Source organism: Orbicella franksi, chromosome 7 (genome assembly GCF_964199315.1).
Source record: "Orbicella franksi chromosome 7, jaOrbFran1.1, whole genome shotgun sequence".
NCBI classification, from domain to species: Eukaryota; Metazoa; Cnidaria; class Anthozoa; order Scleractinia; family Merulinidae; genus Orbicella; species Orbicella franksi.
The window spans coordinates 5,715,165-5,739,409 of NC_138151.1; the positions used below are offsets into that span (position 1 = coordinate 5,715,165).

General features: G+C 40.1%; 2 protein-coding genes and 1 pseudogene across 3 annotated transcripts; 1 reads left to right on the plus strand and 2 right to left on the minus strand.

Moving 5' to 3' along the window:
- The first annotated feature begins 29 nt into the window (after positions 1 to 29).
- On the plus strand, positions 30 to 4,106 carry LOC145493495 (bifunctional FAD diphosphatase/FAD synthase-like). The gene is made up of 2 exons (XM_081472978.1): positions 30 to 880; positions 1,407 to 4,106. Exons 1-2 carry the CDS (start codon positions 322 to 324, stop codon positions 2,126 to 2,128), a joined length of 1,281 nt encoding a protein of 426 aa, XP_081329104.1. The 5' UTR covers positions 30 to 321; the 3' UTR covers positions 2,129 to 4,106.
- On the minus strand, positions 4,058 to 10,639 carry LOC145493490 (E3 ubiquitin-protein ligase TRIM45-like; annotated as a pseudogene). Its single transcript, XR_014050133.1, has 2 exons — positions 8,174 to 10,639; positions 4,058 to 7,041 (listed from the first exon to the last, which is right to left on the minus strand). The product of XR_014050133.1 is annotated as an E3 ubiquitin-protein ligase TRIM45-like (transcript).
- An 89-nt stretch (positions 10,640 to 10,728) lies between these two features.
- On the minus strand, positions 10,729 to 17,957 carry LOC145493038 (E3 ubiquitin-protein ligase TRIM45-like). The gene is made up of 2 exons (XM_081472440.1): positions 16,867 to 17,957; positions 10,729 to 15,455 (listed from the first exon to the last, which is right to left on the minus strand). The coding sequence occupies exons 1-2, from the start codon at positions 17,056 to 17,058 to the stop codon at positions 13,614 to 13,616; spliced, it is 2,034 nt and encodes a 677-aa protein (XP_081328566.1). The 5' UTR covers positions 17,059 to 17,957; the 3' UTR covers positions 10,729 to 13,613.
- Positions 17,958 to 24,245: the final 6,288 nt, after the last annotated feature.

Genomic DNA, 24,245 nt, shown 5'->3' on the forward strand with positions numbered 1-24,245 from the left:
TTCGTTGCCAAAGTTATAGTCACGTGATATGTTTTTGGAGGGTCAAATCAAAATCAAAATCTCGGACGGAATGATGCAAAATGACCCTAAATGTACAGCCGGAATCATCATTATTAGGGACGAGATTTTAAAGGGTCATACAAAAGATACGAATTTTTATTTTCTGCTGAAGAAGCTGTAGTCCTTAGGAGTCAAGGTGGGGAAAGTGTCGGTCATTTCGGACGATGTGGATGAAATTGCCGGTGAAGTGAAAAATTCTCTTCTCGATTTTCCGTCGTGATCACCACCGGTGGAATTGGCCCTACTCACGACGATGTTACAATGCAGGGAATCGCAAAAGCGTTTGAGGAAGATGTAGTCCTCAACGAAGAGTTAGTGAGGTTGATTTCGGGTGTGTATGAACTTTCAGAACATCAAATCAACTCGTCCCATCTGAAAATGGCCCGTGTCCCTTCCTCAGTCAAGCTGTCTTATGGAAAAGATTCGTCTGGGGAACCGAGCAATTTTCCTCTTATTTATGCACATAACGTGTATATATTCCCTGGTGTCCCCCAGTTCTTGGAAGAAGAGTTTGGCGTTTTAGAAAGCCTTCTATTAATTTCGCACTCCAAGAAACGGTTTTTCCTGCGAAAGATTTTCCTCTCGGCAGACGAAACAGCTATAGCTTCTAGTTTGGATGAGGTTGATGAGAAATTTAAAGGGATCGTACATTTAGGATCGTACCCCAATGTCTGCAATCAAGAATTCAAGGTCAAGTTGACTGTCGAGTCTGATAGCGTGAATGGCCTGGAGGAGGCCTGGCACTACCTTTTGGCAAGATTGCCTGAGGACCTTATTGTGAAGACAGTGGGAGGTATCGCTGATGCATCAATACCAAATTGTAAGTCTTGTATTACTGAGTTTGCCTTCCCAAGGGAAAAATAATTTATCACAAAATAAAGGTTTTCCCGATGGGATGGTGAAGTAAGATGGAAGGTGTAGCCACAGGATCATGCCCTCCTCCCATCTCTCTCCTCTGCCCCTTGATCACAGATCAGAGGAGATTTAACACCCAGAAATACTAACTGCTCATGTAGTTATGTCCTTCTCTTTGGCTTCCTAAGGTGGATTCTGGGATGATGGGGGAACTGATACCAACACTGTATATTGTTGTGTTTAATTAAACCTTAATATCTTGTCCTCTGAGTTATCTCAAATCCACAGCTCTCTCAAAGTCAAATAATTTTTCCTTGGATATCTTTTTTCAGTCATTTAGAATCAGCTATTTAAACCCCCACCATCTTAAACTGTTTTTCAGATAGCAGGGTTATGTCAAAGTTTCAAATGAGTACCCAAGCCAGTCAACAGCTGTTATGCACATATCACTTGGTCAACATGTAAATGTTTTATTTTCTGTTTTTTAACAGGTCTACCCAGTCAACCTCCAAATGAGGACTGTGAGCAGGTACTGAACATGGAAAAAGTCTATCACCTATTGGATCCCAAGGATGAGTCAAACACGAGCGCCTGTGTTAAAGGAGCATGGGCCATTATACAGCAAACCCTACAGCTGTATTCCTTGGACGAATTGTGTATCAGTTTCAATGGCGGCAAGGACTGCACTGTACTGTTGCACATGTTACATGCTGTGGTTAATAAGCTGTCGCCCCCACCCCAAAAACTGAAGGCTTTGTACATTCGCTATGACTCGCCATTTCCACAAGCAGAAGAGTTTATCTTGGAAACAACTGAAAGGTACAATTTGAATCTCATAACTATGACGGGAGATATTAAAGCAGCTCTGAAGACTTTGAAAGAAACTATGCCTACAATCAAAGCAGTCATGTTGGGAACTAGAAGGCATGACCCTTTTTCGGATGAACTGTGCACTTTCTCTCCTACAGACCCAGACTGGCCACACTACGTGAGGGTAAATCCAATTTTGGATTGGCATCACGCTGATGTGTGGTCTATGATCAGAGAGTGCAGTATTCCATACTGCTGTTTATATGATGAGGGATACACATCACTGGGAAGTACCCACAACACAACCCCAAACCCTGCCTTAAAATATGACGACGGCAGCAACATGTACAAACCTGCTTACATGTTGGAAGATGGACACCTCGAAAGGGCTGGTAGAAACTGAAAAGAAAATTTGTTTTCTCTTGACAATTTGTTGAATACGAATTTGTTTACCCCACAAAGGCATTAACCCAAAATCTACATGTAACATTTCTGATATAATCTTGATTAATTTTTTAATCTGAATTAATTTACTCTTAGTGACGTAATTTCTTGCTGTTAGGTGGCTCCCTATGGTTTTAGGATGGCATGTGGGAAGCTCAAGTAATCTGTGCGCACTGGAAGGAAAACATCAGTGTTTTTTTCGATATTTTATGACATCAACATGAGCACAAAAAGCAAAACTGACAGTGAATTTTCTTGCATTTCCTTTGGTGAAATTCCCTAAAATTTTGGCGGGTTGGTAGTGAATATTTTACTTTAGTCAGAGCTCGTTTTTCAGGGAAATCTATAAGCCCAGTTTTTCGCAGCAGTAAAAGACATAAATTTGCAAAATTCGAAAAAACTGCCTTTACAAACTCTACTTTTTTCCTGTTTAAAATTCCGCAGGATGATGTGCTGTGAAAATTTTGGAAGATTTCACCAAACGAAATTCAAGAAAATCACAAATGAAGCCATACAAAAAAAGTAAAAAACGTATTCATTTTGCTTGGGCATTTATAAATCAAGACTAAAACCCAAAATTTTAACAGAGATGATAGTAAAACACTATTTCATCATTGCTTATTACATGTAATAAGTTTGAGAGGACTGGGTGTAAAACAAATGCAAAAACAGCATTTAAAACCTAATACTATCATGCACATTGCCATAAATGATTACCCTATGGAGCCACCCTAAGGGTTCTATCATTCCTCTGAGGCAATACTGACTAACACCATTCTTGATCTCCACGAATCTATTTCATGTAGATTATTTCAATATTGATATTAAAAGAACATAAATCTTTGTTTAATGAGGGACAAACTTTCAGATACAAACTTTAATTTTGTTTTCCTAGTGCTAATATCTGATGTACAATATTTTGGTTGACTGAATTTACAACTACATGTAAATTACAGTTGGGAATTACAGAGTATACACACGTCCTAAAGATAACCCCTTGAAATTACAATGCAGCAACACCGGAATGGAATTTAATTCCCATAGCAATGCACATGTACAACTTAAAAAACCTCAATCTATGGTTTCATGGAGACTTAAAAGAAAAGAAAGAACGACCTTGTACAGTATAATTAAACAATACCATGGTTTCACCTGTACTTAAAATTCAAAACCTGCTTTATACAGAATTGTAAATTAATACTGCAGTTCATTAATTGACTACACTGTACTTCCAAAATATATATAAATGAGCTACTTTATACACTAATGACAAAAACCTTGCCAACAGGAGGGGCACCATTTTTTCCTCCAATCTTCCACAGATTGGCAAAACTCTTCAGCATCAGACAAAGTGAGATCTGGTGAAAACTGGGTCCAAAATTAACCCTTTCATACAAATGTAGCCCCTCCTAAAAGCTATCTGTATCGAGTTCATAAAGATAATATTACAATAACCTTTCTCCAACACCTAAAGAAACTATGTAAGTGATAATAAAATCATATATTTGAACTGTGGGATAACATGACCAGGCTTGATAGCACGGTTGGACCAAAGCACTGGTCAGGACAGGTATCGCAGAGGTCCCAAGTTCAAAACCCTTTCAAGCCTAAATGAATTTTCTTCAGGGTTTATTTTTGCAACCACCCAAGTTCAGGGCTCGAAAAAAGTGCCATCTGGTCGTCCCGGACAAGTAGATTTTCCAGCCTGGCATGTAACTTTTCATTCTCACTTGCCCACTGGGCAAGGCCCAGGGAAGTCATCTGCCAAGTAAGTAATAAAAACAGTAAACTAAGTCTCGCTCAGGGCATGCAAAATTTGAGAACTGCTTGTCCGAAGGGCAAGATGGAATCCAAGTATTTTTCTAGCTCTGCAAGTTGTGTACATAACTAGGATGATCTTTCATGTTTTAAACTTAAAGAAACTAACCAAATTTATCCTTATAAATGTATCAAAGAATAAAATTCATCGCTCTTGTAACTATTTCTAACACCCTACAAATTTGTATAACACCAATAATGAATATGAAACGAACGCCCCAAAAAGGAGGGAAATGTAGTTGACCAGTTTATTGGGACAAAATAGTGCATTCTGTAACATACGCATTGATGCTATTTTTAGTGTTCAAAGTTAGTTATTACTGCACAGCATTAAAAACATGATCATTTGCAGGGAGAGCTCTGTGACTGTACGATGCCATGTATGACTGTTTGTTTGGTGACTTCTACAGTCAGTGAAAATAACATGGCTAAGGCTAATTGAAAAGGTGCATTTGCACAAAACAGCCCGCACTGTTAGAACTCATCCCAGGGGGACAGCATAAAGCAATTACTAAGAGCATTGTTACACTTGCTGGATTAGACGCTAGTCCATAACAGGTTAGCCTAGAGAGTGTTGTCAGCTTTCCATAAAAGATTGCTGGTAGACATTTATACAACTATGATTATTAAATTGTATTAGTTATTATACTTTATCAGTGATGGTGCAGAAAAGAAACAGTTGTTTGTCTGCTAGAGGTATGACAACTTTTGGTGAGTATGGCGGCCATGCAGACCTAGGCTATTAAGAATAGTATAGTATGGGAGTTAAAAACCAAACTGGGCATGGGAGATCTTCCTTCCCAGACTAGCCTCACTTCACTCCAAGTTTTTTTTTAGTGGGGGAGGGGGGTGCCTTAGTCCCTATATGCAGACCAGGCTCCAATTGTACAAGAACTTCTTGTTTAAGAGGACTGGCCCACTGAGTCTATCTGCCAGGGTCCAATATAAAATTGCTCAAAAACATGCACAACCTCAGCTACAGTGGGTGGGGATATTTGGTGCAAGAAATGTTATATTGGTATAAACCTTTGACACTGAGAAGAAAAACCACATGGCACTCTGAACTGAAACAAAACATTTGAACTTAGTATGTGCCAACTAGTGTAAGTTATCACAGGACAAAAATCTTATGCATCATTTTCACCTGCCTGAGCATTGATTCAGTGAAATGCATGTTCAGTGGACATACCAAAGCTAACAAGCTAACAACTGATTGTTATAAATGTAATGACTAGATTATAACATGTATTGATATTAGTACCATGATGGTTCTTCAGATGGATGTCCACCAAATGTTTCCTTTTGACTAGAGTTGGGCTGGCAAGGCAAGGTAACTTCATCTCCAATGCAGCACAATTCAAACATTGGATGCATTTCTCCTTGGATTCTCCTCAATGTGTGGGGCTGTCTGGTACGTTGATTGTACATCATTAATGTCTTATTATCACAGTCGAGGTAAAATTCAATTACATCATTGTTCATGCAGTTGCTAATCGCACTCCATGTCCAGTGGGAATCATGAGGATGTTGGTTTTGTGGAATTCCACCAACACCAAAAGCAAATCCAGCTGTGAAATTACCTGATATGCAGGCTTTCCATGAATGCTTACCAGAACCAAAAGAACAAGATCCAAAAACTGTCCACTTGCTGTCACAATGGAAAACAACTTCATCAACACAATAATTATAGTAACCAGCCTGAGGATAATTATAAACATCATATGTTTCCTCGCCTTGCTGAACTGTTGCTTTCATATTATCCTCAGTCAACTGAATGTAGCAAGAGGACCTGCCATGTGAATACCCGTAGTCATCATGTACCTGTGTGTAAAGATTCCATATTTCATTAACCCATGCAAAAGGACTTCCCATCACATGACAACCATTTAGTTTCACTGACAACTGGTACTCCATAACTCCATGGACTGGAGTAAAACAGAAACTGTATGTGCCATTTCCACAGTCCACAGCTGGAATATTAAAAACTAGTTCACCTTCTTGGGTGGAGATTTCGACTTCAAAAACATCACCACCTTCTGTTCATGTCCCTCCATTCAACTCCTTGGCAGTTATCAAGAATTCAATCAACTGCCCATTTAGTGTATTGTACATCACACCCTCTGATCCATGTCCCATTGTTACTGTTGATGAACCAGCGTGTGTGAACACATCAGTGACATCACCAAAGCTTGGCAACGCTTGTTTCAGTTGGTCATCAGGGCAAAACTTAAAGCAATCATGGGCACTCGGTTCCAGTTGCCACTTGGCTGAATTCAGTTCTTGTAATCGGCAAGACATTTGTTTGCGCATGTTCAAAATGTCAACTTCACTTCCATTTTCCAGAGCTCTTTCTGTGAATTCAATGCTGCTCTGCACACTTCCTAACGCTGTTTCCAGTTCCCCTTGCTGTATTTCCAGGGACTTCAGTTTAGTCTTCTTAAGTTCTTCTACCCTACAAATTAACTCATTACAGCGAGTATTAAGGCAAGCTGTAAGTTCTTGAAAACAGCTGAAGACTTCTTGCACAGTTTGTTCTACATGGGATTGAACACTTCTTTTCACTTCTGCAACACCGTCTAATGCCTCCTTAAGTACTGATACCTTTGCTTTCGTTTCTGACATAATTTTCAACACACTCTCTTTGCCCTTTGAGAAAGCATCTTTAACAAAAGTGTATTTGTGTTCACGATGCTTCACAATAGTGCAGTCTCTACATATAGCCTCGTCACATGTCTCACAAAATAGCTTTAGGATCTCTCCATCATGTTCTTTGCACAAGGATGGACGTATGACAGCTACAGGTCCCTCTTCTTTGGCTTCTTCAAGAGACATCAGACGATGAGTTTTGGTGCTGCGTCCTCGTTTATGTCCAGCAGTGCAAAACTCGCAAAGGAAATGGCAACACGTGGGACATCTATTGACAGGAGGGTCACCACTGTCACAATTATCACACTCAAGATTACCACTCCCAGAATCTCCATGAAGAGAAACCATGGACAACAAATTGTTGAGAAAGAAATTGACTGGCAGGGAATCAACTTCTCCTTTAGGGATCTGTGGGAAATATAAGAAAACTTTGCATCTAATAAACTCTAAGTACAAACCTAAAAAACAGTACTTTCAATAACATTTGCAATGCACAGCTGATGTCCTACGAACAGTACTCATCAGTGCTGGAAATGCTTTTATTACGGAGCAGGACATATGTCCTTTTAAGTCTATTTTTGCCGGGCGTATACCAATTTGCATGCCCTGGACATCAAATATATAATTTGTATACACAAATATCATGATGCCTCACTGTAGGCAAACAGGACGTAATGAGTAAGCTTAGCAATGCAATACGGGGTGATTTTCAAAGCAAACATTTGTTTCATGATCCATTCAGGCTGGAGTCTGGAGTGGCTTAATAAAAGCAAAACAAATCAACCTGTCTGATGTGTGATTTTTACATTCAAATATCTATAACTTTTCCTGCGAATTGCGAATCGGTTTTGCAGACAAATGTAGGGGAAAATGAAAACCTTAATTCTGGCTTTTCTAGTGACGCTCTTTCCCTCAAACTTGATCAGTAAATTATTTTACCAAGGATCTTAAGTTTGTTAATTCACAGATACTTCAGAACTTGAATTTTCCATGAGTTGTTAGACATTAGATTCACCATTGTCTCCATACATCAATTTACTGTAAGTTTTGCCATATTTGCTCCCCAAGCAAGATGGCATCAGAAACCGTGAAAAGGTCTATTTGAGGCATGTCTGTCAGAAGGAATTGGGTCTTCAAGGATTTATGAGACTACAAAGACTGCTGGAGGAAGTAAATTCCCAGACTTTCGGTTTGGGAGGTTGGAAATGCCTAAGAAATTGTCTCTTTGGGTAATCCGCGCCTCTAGTACAGTGTAAATCTGTAATTACAGCTCAAGATTCCAGTATACGACAGAATGCACCTCCCCCCTCCCCAACAGAACCGTGCAAGCTGTTAATGTTTACAGATGTGATCATTAAAATATCTGACCACATCAAGTTAACTACGGAAAAAACGAAAATATAACAATGACAATTTCGACCGGGCTTTCACTAGAAGCGATTCGATCAACAAAGAATAAAGTTAGAGGGTGCGCCGTGAGGTGGTGGAGCGGGGGGGAAGGACGCATACTGATCACAAATCAAACATTTCGCTGACTAACCTCCACACTAATCCGACAAGATGGACAATTTATCGTCCACACCACTCCTTTTTTCGTTAATAGACCTTCTAGACATTTTTTGCAATACGAGTGAAGACATGGCAAAACTTTAGGCTCCTTGTACTGCTCCAAGCAAACCGCGCATTCCAACTCCTTCACCAAATTCTGGGCTAAAGATGAAGCCTTTGCCATCGTTTAGACGTTCCTTCTCTGGTCAGAAATGGGAACTAGAAGTTTCTTTTGTTGTTGGAAGTAACATAAGAGATTGCCTGTGAAAACTCGCGGTGACAAGAGTCAGATTATTCCCCGACACTATAATCACGCCAAAATGGTTCCTTGACCAACTGAGATTGTGATTCGCAGAAAGCCTGCTTTCTCAGAAATTGCCGTCACGTGAGATACCCAATCTTAGGCAAAGATTGAGAGGGCGGGGCAACCTCGTCCCCAGGGTCTTCTCCTCGAAGATTTTTTTGAAAAGTGGAGAAGGCCCTGGAACGAGGAGGGCGAGGAGAGAGGGGCGGGCCCACAACATTCAAAATACGTGCCCCAAAGGGATCATAGAATATAGCTGAGTGGAAAGTAATGAATAAATATTTTGTCTATTTTGTCTCCACTTCACAACGAGTGAATACACAGCTGATATAGGCAAATAAGTATATTTGGAGACGGCCTGGCAAGAACCAACCCAAACTACGTTACAGCAACTACATGATTAAGAATCTACATAACTCATTCAATAACTGTTCGTTGACGGGTATAAACTCTTATCGCCGACCACTTGTGCAATCCGTCCTTGTGGATTCTTGGAAAAAATCCATCTTCAAAGAAGATGTGAATACAATAAGTATTTGACGAGCATATTACATATACACGTAGAACGTGCACGAACATAACGCAGACTAAACGAGCTTTGCATCTGACTGCTATTCAGGCTAGAGTGTCCATTACTTTGGACCAAAAACTCCCGCGTATACAAATATAACGTGTTTAAAGTTACAGAGCAAAGAAATTTGCATACAACATACAACTAGGAGATGGCCTGGTGTGTCCACAACTTTGGACCAATCCCCATATACAAACACATCATGCCAGTTAGGCTAGGGTGTCCACAACGTTAGACGAAAATCACCGTACACAATGAAGTCATGCCAGTTAGGTCGGCGTGTCCACTACTTTGGACCAAAAAAAACCCATATACAAACACATCATGCCAGTTAGGCTAGGGTGTCCACAACGTTAGACAAAAATCCCCGTACACAAACATGTCATGCCAGTTAGGCTGGCGTGTCCACTACTTTGGACCAGAAAAATACATGTACAAATATATCATGCCAGTTAGGCTGGGATGTCCACAACTTTGGACAAAAATCCCCGTACACAAACATATCACGCCAGTTAGGCTGGGATGTCCACTACATTGGACCAAAAAAAACCATATACAAACATATCGTGCCAGTTAGGCTAGGGTGTCCACAACTTTGGACAAAAATCGCCGTACACAAACATATCACACCAGTTAGGCTGGGGTGTCCACTACTTTGGACCAAAAGAAAAACATATACAAACATATCGTGCCAGTTAGGCTGGGATGTCCACTACTTTGGACCAAAAAACCCCATGTACAAACATATTATGCCAGTTAGGCTGGGGTGTCCACTACTATGGACCAAAAATCCCCGTACACAAACATATCACACCAGTTAGGGTGGGGTGTCCACTACTTTAGACCAAAAAAAACCCATGTACAAACATATCGTGCCAGTTAGGCTGGGATGTCCACTACTTTGGACCAAAAAACCCCATGTACAAACATATCATGCCAGTTAGGCTGGGATGTCCGCAACTTTGGACAAAAATCGCCGTACACAAACATATCACGCCAGTTAGGCTTGGGTGTCCACTACTTTGGACCATGGCTCATGCTCCAGCGATTGGTGGCCTTTCCTACGGAGGCTTTACAAAGGTAAGACTGTCGATAGTGCAGTAACAGTACCTGAAAAACTAAAATGAAAAAATTAAACGGAGCTCTGAACAGGGTTGATTCAGAGGCCTAGATGACTATCACGTGCTACACTCCCCCGTATGACCCCTTTCTCTCTACCCATGATGCACCGGCCTGGAGCACAGGCCGCGTTATGTCCCGTGCCGGCAAAATAGTTCTTTCGGCCTTCTTCGCAAGCTCATTCGTCAGAAATAACATTTGCCTTATCGTTTGAGACCTTACCGGATAGACTAGTATAGAGCGTTTTCACTGTCACGCAATAAAAAATTAAATCGAAAGCCATATGAGTGGACTTAGTCAAGAATTAGCTCTTATTAACCGAGCAGGAGGTCTGTATGGGAGGGTCGTGAGTACAGACCGAACGCACTGAGGTCTGTACACACGGTCAAGATACTTCCATACAGACCGATTAAGCTCGGTCAATAAGATGTTTATTATATGGCAAACAAGAAAAATTTAATTCGTTAATGTACCTGGTTTGTACTAGCTGGCATATTGCTTACGAACGGCGATGAGATGAACTTAATTCTACCAAAGTTTGCTGGTCCTCTTTACCTTTTTTCTCATCAGCCTTTTTGGTACTTCCATAAATAAATGTTTTTAGAAGAAGATAGTCAATATTTTTGAATTTCAGCTGGCAACTTTTTCACCACAAAACATTATCGGTCTAGATGCCGGTCTAGATGGGGAAATCTAGACCGCTTTTAATATCGATTTCAGGCAATCAAATTCGTAAATTCGGTAGTTTCCAGTCCTTGTGAAAAACAGCCATTCAGAAAAACCTTAATGTACGGTAAACAGCCTAAGCACCCGGGAGTCATAGCTAAATGACAGGCACTGAAATAGTTCACTTCTTTCACCAGAAGCTGCAGGATTTTCAACACTGAGAAGAAATCAAATTTTATACCAAAAGGCTCAACTGTAACAGCTTATTCACAAATGAGGAAAAACCCATGACGAATATATTGTTAAATAAAAACGCGACTTTTAACCAATCAACGCGCGGATTTTCTGTTTTCTAAATTATTATAAAATTAGATATTTCTGTAGCGCCTATCCAGATCTGTTGTAAGTACTTTACAACAGTAAAAGAGCTAAAAGGAAAGTCCTACGAGATAAAAATACAGAGCGCAATGTTTTCACCCTGAAAACGCATCAAATGTTTTCCGTCCACACTACATTTAATTAATATTTATTTAGTGTCCACAATTAGGCTTCAAGGCTAAATCTTTTAGACACTAAAATAAAGTAAGATGTATATACTATGTTGCCCCAGGAAATATCCTTACCCTCCCATAAAGGGTTTTTTGGGCTCTACCCCTCATCACCCCTCTTGAAATTACAGTTAAGCCAAATTCTTTCTTTTACGAGGTTTTGATTTTGAGATCCCTCCCCCTTCTAACCCAGAATAAAATTAACTGGCAACCAACTTTGGGGAAAGTATGCATATTTTCTGGAAACAGACAAGATTGGTGTTCTACACAAAATTTCATTTATACACATTTTTTATATACCGGTCAGCAAGGCTGTCCTTAAGGGCCGTAACCCATAACACTTGCTATGAATGAGTATCCTTAATGAGCCCTTGATATCACAGGTAAACTTCCTTGTTGTTTATACTACTCACCCACAAAATAACAAGTTTGTTATGGGTGTGAAGACCAAAGGAATGGGTGACACAAAACTTAATGACAGCCCTGGGTCAGCATCAGTTATTACTGACGGTACGTGAAGCTGTTAAACCTTGAATTTGTAGAATAGTTGTTAGCTAGTCAATCATATGGGCAGGAGGGAGAATCTCCTTTGTCTACATCTAAAGTGAACTAATGAACTACTCTTTCCTCACTTTTTAAGTCTGTGTAAAATACTTTCTGTATCCTACTAAAATAAGATGATGTATGTGTGTCCAGGAAATATCGATACCCACCCCAAGGAGGATTTTTGGAAATTCCAAGGAGGAGGGGATCTCGAAAGCCAAAATTTTTTTTACAGAAAGTATGAAACCAAACTGGAATTTTCCAGAGGGAGGGGGGTTCAAACAAAAAACCCTCCATGGGAGTGGTATGGATATTTTCTGGAACAACTCAGTTACAAACAATCCAACTACCTTCCACATGATAAAGTGTCTAGGAGTAATTTTGCCACTATGCCCCTGACAACCTGTCAGGTTTCCCTAACACTCTGTCATAATTACTTTCAAATTTAATTTATACTCTTTTTTCTTTTTTTTTTTCACTAACATGGCCGGTGAAGCGAGACACTACAAAAACTTTAAAAACACCACAGAGTGACCTGGCCAGGGCTTGAACCTTGGAAGTTCAGCCCAGTGTCCAGTGTCCACTGAATGATATATTCAGCCCAGTGTCCACTGTCTAAGACACTGACCAAGATGTTCACACTAGTGTTCACTATTCAAGACACTGACTGACATGTTTAGCCCAGTGTCCATTGTCCGAGACATTGACCGAGATGTTCAGCCCAGTGTCCACTGTCCAAGACCTTTAGCGACATGTTCAGCCCAGTGTCCACTGTTCAAGACAATGGCACAAGCCAGAGGGCATGTTTTTTTTAAATGTTTCCTTATTTTAATGATTCCAAAGATTACAAACTATTTCAGCCAACAAGTCTAAAGTTTGCTTGAAACAGGATTAATATCTTGAGCCTGTAGGTCATGAGAATTAACAAACTGATGACAAAAAGAAAATTATTCATAGTTGTCTCATACAAGAGATATGTGGTGTATTTGAAATAATTCTATGGGGGCTGATTGCTGTATTAAAGTTAAGGAGATGATTTTTGAAATTTAGAAAAAAAAACTAAGTTGAGCTTAAGGTCAAGATCATCTCTAAAACTAAGAGGTACCATAGACATTTTTAACAATGAATGTCAGTAACAGTGCATTGGCAGCCAAGAGCCATGCCTCTGATAAAAGTGATTGTATCAGTTCAATTTTTTGACTACCTTTGATTTAGTTTTACATGTAATGTACCTGGGACATTTAAGTGGTGAGAATTAGAAATGCAACATCCTAAGTAGCCCTTAGCAATACCATATTAAAATGACTTCCATTCCCTAAAAGAAGTCATCAATACCACAGAGAAAATCAGTCTCACAAAGCAAATTCTCCCAACTTGGAGATAAGGAGATTTTATAAATTGAAATCTGGGGCCTTCTTCTTGAAAGCCCCGCAAACATTTCTGGCCCACAACTTAGCCATTTTTAGCTAATCTGTATCTAAAAATAGAAAGGTGTATTAATGCCTGAAACTTCTTTTATGAAGGGAACTTCTGGTCATATTAACAATATGTAAATAAAGCAGCTCTGTAATCATAAGGTTTGAGATTTTGCTTAATGGCTTTTCAGGTGCGAAAACTTTTTGGGACCTTCAAGAAACAGGCCCCAGGTCTTTTGGACAAAAATAATTGATATTTTTAGGCTTTAAAGTAGCAAAGAAACCTGATCTCCATCAGTTGTCATGTGAAACACTGGGCAAACATCTCCCTGAACTTCATACCAGATGTCTGACTGTTTGGTGCGTTGATTGTACATCATAACAGTGCCGCTGTCACAGTCCAAGTACATTTCAATGACGTCATTGCTCATGCAGTGGTCAATAGTGCTCTGCTGGACAGGAATGTTTGATGACCAACACAGATGCTTCATTCGTGTTGAATTCCACAGCCACCAGTTTCCTAGTTTGGCCAGTGTACCATGTGATCCTTGGTTAGAGCTTATGACGCCAAAACTACATCCCTCCTGGATGTTGCCTACTAGTTTTGCCTTGCATGAATGCTTGCCAGTGCTGAAACAAATAGAACTCACCACATAAGGCCATCTGTTGGCACCAAATGGCCGATCAGTGCTACCATGGTACCTCTTGGATGCACCACCACCCACTGAGCTTGAAGCACTTACAGTACTACCAGAAGATGGAAGGGAAATACCAGTAAAAGAATTAACAAAGCCATTTCCAAAAGTCAAACCTGATGCTCCCAGCTTGTACCGAGCTGTCAAATTTTCTTCAGTCAGTTGTATATCTCCTTCGCTGTTACCTGAAATACTCAAAAGATGCCACTTCTCCACCAACCAAGAGAAAGGACTTCCCACCACATCATGACCAAGCAGCTTCACAACCAATTTATACTGGCCTTCGTGCTCTGGAGTGTATGAGAAGTTATACGTACCATCTCCACAGTCTGTCACATCTAACATTTTGACCCCGTTACCATTATCACAACATGCGGTAAAAAGATCACCCCCATCTGTTCGTTTCTGTCCATTGCGCTCTTTGGCAACTATGGTGAATTCAACCGGCTGTCCACACAGTGTATTGTACATCACACCCTCAGATCCATGACCCATGATTACCACTGATGCACTGGCATACGTCACCACATTAGTGATGACACCAAAAGTTTCAATGTCCTGTTTCAATTGGTTGTCAGCTTCAAACTTAACAGCATCGTCAGCACAAGGTTCTAGCTGCCATATAGCTGTGTTCAATTCTCGTAATCTACTGGAAATCTGCTTACGCACGTTCAAAATCTCAACCTCACTGCCATGTTTGAAAGCTTTTTCTGTGAATCTGACACTGCTTTGAACAATTCCTAGAGCCATTTCCAGTTCCTCTTGCTGGACATTCAGGGAATTTAGTTTAGCTTTTTTCAGTTCCTCTACTAAATTAATCAGTTCTTCACGGCGAGTATTGAGGCTAGCTGTCAGGTCATGAAAAACATTTGTGACATTCTCCACAGTCTGTTCTGCATGGGTCTGTACGTTTCTCTTCATCTCAGAAACACCACTCACAGCATCCTGAAGGGTGGATGCTTTCGCTTTAGTTTCTGACAGAATTTTAGTTATAATATCTTTCTCCTTTGCAAAGTAATCCTTAATGAAAATGCACTTATGATCACGATGCTTGATGATTGTGCAATCTCGACACGCAGCCTCATCGCATGTCTCGCAAAATAGCTTGTGCATCTCTCCTTCGTGTTCTTTGCAAAAGGATGGACGAACAACAGCAATGGGCCCCTCTTCTTTGGCTTCTTCAAGAGACATCAGATGGTGAGTTTTTGTGCCACGCCCCCGTTTATGTGCTGCAGTGCAAACTTGACAAAGGAATTGGCAACACGTAGCACATCTGTTGATAGGGGCATCACTACTGTCACAGCTATCACACTCAAAATTACCTCTACCCAAGTTTAAGTGAAGAGCGACCATGGACAATAGATTGTTAAGAACAAAATTTGCTGGCAGTAAATCAACATCTCCATTAGGAAGCTGGGAACAATAGAAAAAAAAATTTAAAAATTTTACACTGCTATAATCAACTTTGGATCTCTTAGGGTGTTTGTTCAAAAAAAGGAGGAGGCCAGTCCCCATACACTTCTTTTTTGCTAGAAAAATATCAGGTCCAGGGCTGTGCTCTAGAAGTGCCCAGGTGCCACAAGCAACTGACATTTGCCCTTGGGCGACTGGAAAAACTTACTTTTTTATATAAGCGTAAGTGCTGAGCACCCAGGATTTCATGATTAGGAACCTTTGGGCTCCTCGTAATTTTTCTTAGACCACAGCCTTGAGGTCCCAAGGAAAGTGATGAAAAAGGTACCCCCTTCCCTGTCCCTGCCTTATTGGAGTAAGAAAGCGGGGTCAGGGATGGAGTTACCTCCTTCTATAAACCATATAGTTTGGGGCTGATCTGAGGGGGTTCGGGGATTCAACCAAACCCCCAGAAGTAGAAAAGCGAGGGACCTCAATTTAAAATATTTTAAAGATTTTTGGGGGGAGGATGCTCCCGGAACCCCCCACAGGGGACCAGCTCCAGCAGTCCATATCTTGAATCCCCTTCTCAAAAATTCTGTATCCACCCCAGTGGCTATATGCTAATGCAGCACCAAAGGGTGAAGTTTTGGCCTGAAATAAGGTAGGATTTGTGCCCTCTAAGTAGAAATTTATTTCTATAATTTAATGAAGTGTAGTGTGATCTGAAATAGGATGAAATCAAATTTTGGGTCTGGTCTAAAACAGGGTGAGAGTTTCGAGAAGTGTGATGAACAGCCCCATCCACATTTTCAATTGGTATTTCCTCCTGGGAGAAGGGTCCACATTCATTTTGCCCCTCCCCTCTTCCTCTTGATGTAAGCCCCCTTTTTGCACTCCTTGCTAATAACTCTTCCTCTAGAACGTCAATTTCTTGTTTGCTTCAAAAAGGAGCAAATCCATTAAAAGCGATTACACACTTCTTGCTTATTGCCAGACCGCCGGAAACTCAGCGAACCGATTCACGACAAAGTAAACATTTTTTTTTGGAACTTGGGTAAATGGCCGAGTCAATGGCCTTAAAGTCCGGTTGGAGCTCAGGAATAGTCAAAAGTAAGTCAAATGCGTTCGATGTTCGACTTTTTACAAATTTCCGCCAACGATGATTGCCCCGGAAACAAGGCACCATACCGCAAGTCACACTAACCAAAAACTTCCACGCAAATCGCTAACACAAAAACTTGTGATCTAAGTTCGCTACGGATAAACTGATTGAAATCAAAATCACAATTTCCAGCGGTTCACTTCCTTCGAATCGATTCAGTCTCATACTTGGCGGCGGGGGGGTATGTGTGGAGGAAATCACGGGAGGAAATCAAAACTCATTTGATTAAAATGTCACAGATTCTACGACGCACTTCACCTAACTCACCTCGACACTACTGCAGCAAGATGGACAATCCACTCTCCACGACAATCCTTCCCTGGGTAGCAGTCCTTCTAGACAAGCTTTGCAGTATGAGTGAAGACATGGAAGAACTTTCGGCTCCTTGTACTGCTCCAAGCAAATCGCGCATTTCAGCTCTTTCATCCAGCTATCTGCTACAGATGAAGCTTTCGCCATCGTTTTAGTGTTCCTTTTTGAACAGAAATACAAGTTATCTTGCAAAACTGAAGAAAAACGCCTGCTACTCTCAGCCTTTATTTCCTCACTCCTCCTCTACGAAGCTTCAAAGAAACAGTTCCTCGTCACGTGACAGATTGAATGTTCGCGCGCATTCCAACTCGTCCCCGGGGTCTCTCTCTCAGTGCTGTTTCCGGTTGCGAGAAAGGGCGAGGCTTCATCATAGGGGAAAAGTATGCCAAAACCACTGGGAAAAATTGTAAACTGGGCGAAAAACGCGCAGGCTCATGAGACGAGGTTCCACCAAACCTTTAGTACGATTCACAAGTCCCTCGTTATTGACTAAGTTAATGTGCTATAATTGGCTGATTTAGCAAGAGAACGGGAACGTCACTTGACGACGGCGCGTGCAGTACAAATACCCAAATATGGTCAAATTAGAACAGAATCCAGGTTATTCCGCGCGCTCTGCAGTCGTCATCTGACCATATTTCACTTCCAGTCACTCCTAAGTTCTACATTAGCTCATTGACAACTTATCAACTCTCGACATCCTTACGTTACTTTGGGAGAGGTCAGGGGACAAGACACACGAGAAATTAAGGTTAGTACTGGGAGTCACCCAAAGTTGTCCATCTTGTAAGGAGCTGTTGTTTCGCAATAGATTGAAATGACTTCTTTTTAGGGGGGGGTTAGCTCCGACAAGACTACTTCTTCAACGGATCAGCGCTCTTTAATAATCGATCTTAACTCTGCCACTGCCAATGACCAACTAACTAATGTAACTCACATGCCGGAAAACTGTCGACTAAGTATATTCTCACAATGCGGCCATGATCTGTACCGTGATTGGTCAACGCGACATTCTTAATGCACTTATAAAGACCGTGTCTCTTATGCTTGAGCACGTGCCTCGATTTCAGGGCAAATATCTCCGCACAACAACAACAACAACAACAATCTTTATTTGTAATGCCTCAAACTATAATATTAATTGTACAACTAAGTAAAACCGCACAACTAAGTAAAACCTTGATTAGAATGTTCCATTGCTCGTTGATGGCAGAGTCTGACGTTTTCGCAGTTCCTTCAGATATATAGCTACTGCCAACATACTTTTTCTAACTAACAACTGAATCTAATTGTTTTAGTATAAATCCATTAGTCGTTCAAAACTTCTCTTCACTGACACTTCGAAAACGGAAAGAAGCGGCCGTCATTTTAGTAAGAACCGCACACTGTTGAGCTAGTCATTACCTACAACAGAATAGATAATGGTAGCGCAGCCAATCAGAGAACGGCGTTCGGGATAGGATGCCAGTTTTAACAATTAGATTATGAGCTCGAGATTTCGATGAGGTGATAGTTGATGAGACCGAAGGCCGAATCAACTATCACCTCATAGAAATCAAGAGCGAATAACCTAATTGAAGGGGTGAGTGCAAAACCATGCTAAGTGACGATTTGGGTGAAAAAAAAAATTTTCGCGAAAGGGCTTGAATTTTTGCATGTGGTCTTCAATGTAATAGAAAAACGCGACCCTGTAGTTTTGTCGCTGGCTTTTGCTTCGTTTTCGAGTTATAACGTATGCAAAAATACTTGGCGTTTCCTAGCCATGTCTTTAGGAGTTTATTTGTTGAACAGCAAACAGGCAGACTGTTTATAGTGTATGAAGTCAAAATCAAATCTCACAGCATATATAGAGCGGAAATCTGGGAACAGATTGTTTACATCGGTTATTGTGACGTCAGCACAACACGTGAATCGATCGAGCGTCAAACGAAATTCATCGAACAAAAAAGAGATGTGCCGCATTAGAGCTCTGTCAACTAATATCTTAAGCATTGTTTTAAAGCACCTTGTATGCCTGCCTGGTGGTTGAGAGGCATCATAAAGTCTCGATAAACCCGTAAGTCATCAGCACGTTTTAAAGAATCAAAATGTGTTCTGAAACTTCGAAGGCAGCTGATATACCGTAATCGTCTTATCGTCGTTCGAAGTCAGATCGAGCCAGGCAGCAAAGACCAAGAGCAGTTCTTGCCCAAGAAAAAATACCCTCTGGTGAGTCGTGGCCCATTTGCCAAGCGTTGCTAGCGTCAAAGTTTGGAAAGCGAGAACTGGTTTTAGAGTGATAAAATTTGTCTTGTATCGACCGCCATGTTTTCCCGCGCACGAGGTGTAAAGACCCTTCCCGGCATGCATTGCGATCACGTTCTGCGGACGTTTCTCGAGCTGGTGACTAGATTGTTTAAACATAAGAATGGCCAACAAGTAGCTATCGATTGTAACATAGATCTGTGATCCAGGTTGCGTTGATTTTATTTCAAATCGGCATGTTTTGTAGTGTTTCGAACTTCTGGGATCAGCGGACATGCAGATGTATGGAGACCCGTACGTTGCGGAGAAGGGTTAATCTGTTAATCTGTCAGCCCTATTTATAGCGCGTTTTCACGTGAAATCAACATCATTGAGCTTATAAGTTGCGTGAAATTACCATTTTGCTGTTTTCTAAGTGAAACTAGCATCCTTGCCGTCAAGCGTTCACGTGAAATCAACATTTTAACCTATTTAGACCTGAAATCAACATCATTGAGCGTATGCGCTGCGTGACATTGACATTTTGCTGGTTTCTAAGTGAAACCAACATCCTTGCCGTCAGGCGTTAACGTGAAATCAACATTTTAACCTATTTAGACCTGAAATCAACATCATTGAGCTTATCTGCTGCGTGAAATTGACACTTTGTTGGTTTCTAAGTGAAATCAACCTCCTTGCCGTCACGCGTTAACGTCAAATCAACATTTTAACCTATTTAGACCTGAAATCAACATCATTGAGCTTATGCGTTGCGTGAATTGATATTTTGCTCGTTTCTAAGAGAAATCAACCTTGCTGTCACGCGTTAACGTGAAATCAACATTTAAACCTTTTTTGACCTAAAATCAACATTTTTGAGCTTATACGTTGCGTGAAATTGACATTTTGCTGCTTTCAAAGTGAAATCAAAGTCCTTGCGCACGCGGCGGGCCGATCCTTTGTTATGATAAACCGAGGCGAGACTTCGACTTATAACAAAAGCTTGGCTTGGCTATTATAACAAAGGATCGGCTCTGTTTATCATAACAAAGGCCCGGCTTCGTTTATTTGAAGACCTCGGCGGGAAAAAGGCGCTAGGTATTTTAATCAAAAGTGAACTTTGTCGAAAACGCTCCAAATTTCGCATGCAGTTTTGTTTAGGTATGTTTAACAATGTCCCGTAGTTTTTCCGCTAAGCTTCGCTTCGTTTTCGAGATATTGCGTATGCAGAAAAACCGCTCGGTTTTCCTAGCGGCGTCTTTATAAACGAAGCAAAAACCAGCGACAAAAATACAGGACCACGTTTTTCTATTACATTGAAGACCACATGCAAAACTTCAAGCCCTTTCGCAAAAATTTTTTTTTTTCACCCAAATCGTCACTTAGCATGGTTTTGCACTCACCCCTTCAATTGTTTTAATAGAACTCTGACTGAAATTTCCTTCAAATAACCCTTCTAATTATTTCTGGTCTTTAGAGAATTCGATTGGATTGGATTGCCAATTTGGCATTTGCAGTTGTGTACGCGTGCTCATTAGTTTCTTTCAATAATTTCGAGCTTTTTTGATTCAAGAAACCGTAAATGCCTGCCTTTTAATCTTCTCAGAAATTTGATTATCCATTTTATTCAATGTTCTTTCAAAACTTCGGAGAAATGAGGAAACGTTGCAAATTTGTCGACCACACCAAGCCGCTGTACACTAATTAAAGGCCTACTCTGGGACCTTAAGTCGCTGTAACTTAAGGTGACTTTGGGCAATTTAAGACGACTTTAGGCGACTTAAGTAAAATTGGCAGAAAAAACATTGCGACTTTAGGTGATTTAAGGCGATTTTAGGTGACTTAAGGCATCTTAACGCGATTTAAGGCAACTTAAGGCAACTTGAGGAGACTTTATTCCACTCGAGTGATATAAATTTAAACTTAGCAACAGTCTCTCCATATATCTCTTGCAATAAACCAATATTGTACCAAAACTGGTACATAGTTAAGTCACCACAGTCTCAAATATCGAAGGCCGGGTTGTTCAAATCCTGATTAAACTAACCCAGGATTAGAGAGAATTTTGATTACTTTCATTTTTGTAACTTTTCGTTCCAGTTTTCTGTTTATGTTGTTTGTCTTTCAGTTTTGAGTTTGATTCATTTTAAAACTACACAACCATAAGCAGTGAAAGATATTTCTATACAAAAAGAATATATTACCTGGGTTAGCACTAACCAGCTTTCAAACAACCCGCGCCAGAATTCAAACCATTAAAAAAAATAGTATTAAAGAAAGAATTACCACAACACTGAACAGTTACTACTATAAGAATAATAATAACAATACACAACAGCAAGGTAGCATGAATACTAGTGAAGATATCAAAATAAAACAACTAATAAAAATATATTCACAGTGACAAAATTTTAAATTTAAGATATCTTGATTTAATTTGAGATGTTTGTATATCTTCCATAAATTATTCAAACAACAGGGAAATTAAAATTAATTTAGCTCATTCACATGCATTTATTTTACAATGCTTCCCGAATTATAAAAATGATTATCTTGGTAGACTTTGTTAACTACTCCGGATGGCAAAAGTTTTATTGCTTGAACACACACACTAATAATGAATAATATGCCGAGCTAAACTTACAAGTTTTTATACTTATGTAAATCTTAGAAAGTTCCAGAAGCGTCCCTGCATATATTTGGGCTTGCGGGACAATGCATACTAATTATCAAACACTCTGCATTACGACTATGCCTGAAAGGTGACAGAATAAATAGAACTACATAAGCTGATTGTGTAACAGATTTATCTGCCATTTTTGGCGTCTCCACTGTCAATTTCAGTCCTTTTCAGGGACCCAATCGATTTGATGCTCTCCTGCCTCAGTCAGGCAAAATATTCCAATACCATAGTGAGTACCGCACGCTAAGTTCCTTCGCAAGAACACGTCCTGTCAAATTTCACCGACTAATTGTCAGGCCCTAGAAAACTTTGATGACCCTGGCAGTTTATACAGTGAATCGAATGTTTTTAGAAGGTTCTGTTGATCAGATCGGCAGCAAATACACCTTCCAAACTTTCACTAGTCTCCATCTGACACATTACAAATGCCCAGAACGACAATTTCACAACAAAATACTAGAAATTGACACATCGATACCGGACACACTAGTCTCCGCCATTTTGATTCTCCCAGTAACCCTTGCGCCGCTAACTGGTTTCCATGCTCCAAAGAGACGAGACATCTGCGGCACGAAAATTCGAGTTCTCTTGCTTAGTGTTCGGGTGATTTGAGGGTGATTTGAGGGTGATTTCAAATCACCCAATAATAAATTACTGAATTCAAATTTCGGAGAGTATTAGTTTGGCGATTTGCTTTCTTTCTTGTTTTTTGTAAACGCCTGTCGGAGTAATCATACTCACGTGAGCGCGAGTAGCTCACGTGAGCTCGCGTACACGGAGCCAAACTAAGTCACGTGTTCCAAACAGTCACCTGGCGGCCGTGTTTATTGAGAGTTGATCAGAGAGAATTTTCTGTACCATAGCTTACCATAGTAACAGTAGTACAGTCCACGTAAAGTGTATAAGATGATGTGAATACCTGGCTTCATCAAATGTACGAAAAGGATAGACTAACATTCTGCTGCGAGTTGGTTCGTCCAATTACGAAATTCAAACGTTCACAGTTGGTCGAATGTGGAAGTAAAATACAAATAATGATTTTTGCTGGAGAAATGGCCCACTTTTGTCACTCTTTTACACTGGGTAAGTAAAGTATTTAAAGTGTAGACTCAGTTCGGTTCAATTGACTTTGGATGACCATATTTTTACTGCTCAGTGTAAAAGTGACTAGAAAGAACTGAGCCTTAACCCAGAAATATCTTTCTGTTTTTTTTTTTATCTTGATGATCTGGAACACCTCTCACTGTTGTTGTTTATTAATTAAGTCTTACACACTGTAGATTTGATTCAGTAATATTGTACAAAAATTAATAAGCTTAAATGAAATTATTGCAGTATAGTCATTTGTTATATCTTTCCATATTTAATGTATTTCCTGATGATAACACAGTGTCATCTTTTTTTATTAACTCTTTTACAATGAAATTCAAGAAAAAAAATAATACTCAATAGAAATAAAAAGCCATCTGTGAGAGAGTATACATCAGATTGTCATTCCTATTTAAGTATTGTCTCCTGTAGAAATTATTCCTGTTAACATGGGGGCTAGACAGGTGCAGGACTATTATAATTTTAGGTTTTTTATGGATAAGGGAGCCACGGCTTTGAGGCATAATACAGTAATTGCTGGGTCCTCAGCTTCTTAAAGGACCCTAGTCAGCCTCTGCTGTTTTCGATGCCATCAGAATTATTGATATTGTGTGGTGAGGTGAAGTCTTGTACTTGCTTTACTGTAAGTTGTGTTCCTGAAAGTATGTCCCTTTATCTTTCGTAGCTTCACAGTGATTTTCTTTCCTTTGACATGGTCCAAATAAAACATAAAAGCCAAACTCTTGTGTGTAAACAAAAACAAAGGTGTGGCCGACTAGGGCCTATTAAGGGGAGAATTAGATGGCTCCAATGCACTGGGAACGAGTGTTTAAAAAAAAAAAAAATTAAAAGCGCACCTATTGAGGTTACCTCTGCTGCACCTTGCCCCCGCCCCCGTTCTGTAACCAGTACCTGTTTATACAACTGGGTGAGAAGAGGCACTATGAGAGTACATCTACATCTACATTTATTTAGTTGATAAAGTCCCACAAGACATCACATCAACTGTACCAAACATATATGCACATATGCATAAGCTAGACAAAAAGGATAATAAATATGCTCCCTCATCATAGGCCTGCAATGCGTGCAGAGAGCTTTATAATGCTCCCTCATCATAGGCCTGCAATGCGTGCAGAGAGCTTTATAATTAAAAAATAATACTTAAGTACAATTTACTTTACTCATTTCACGTGTTTTCCTAAATTTAACTTAAAATCAGATAATGACTTGCAATTTACTAAGTCAGCGGGCAGTAGGTTCCACTCTGTTATTGATCTAGGAAAAAAAGAAAACTTAAAAACGTCCTTAGATACTTTTGGCATCCTATACTTAAAAG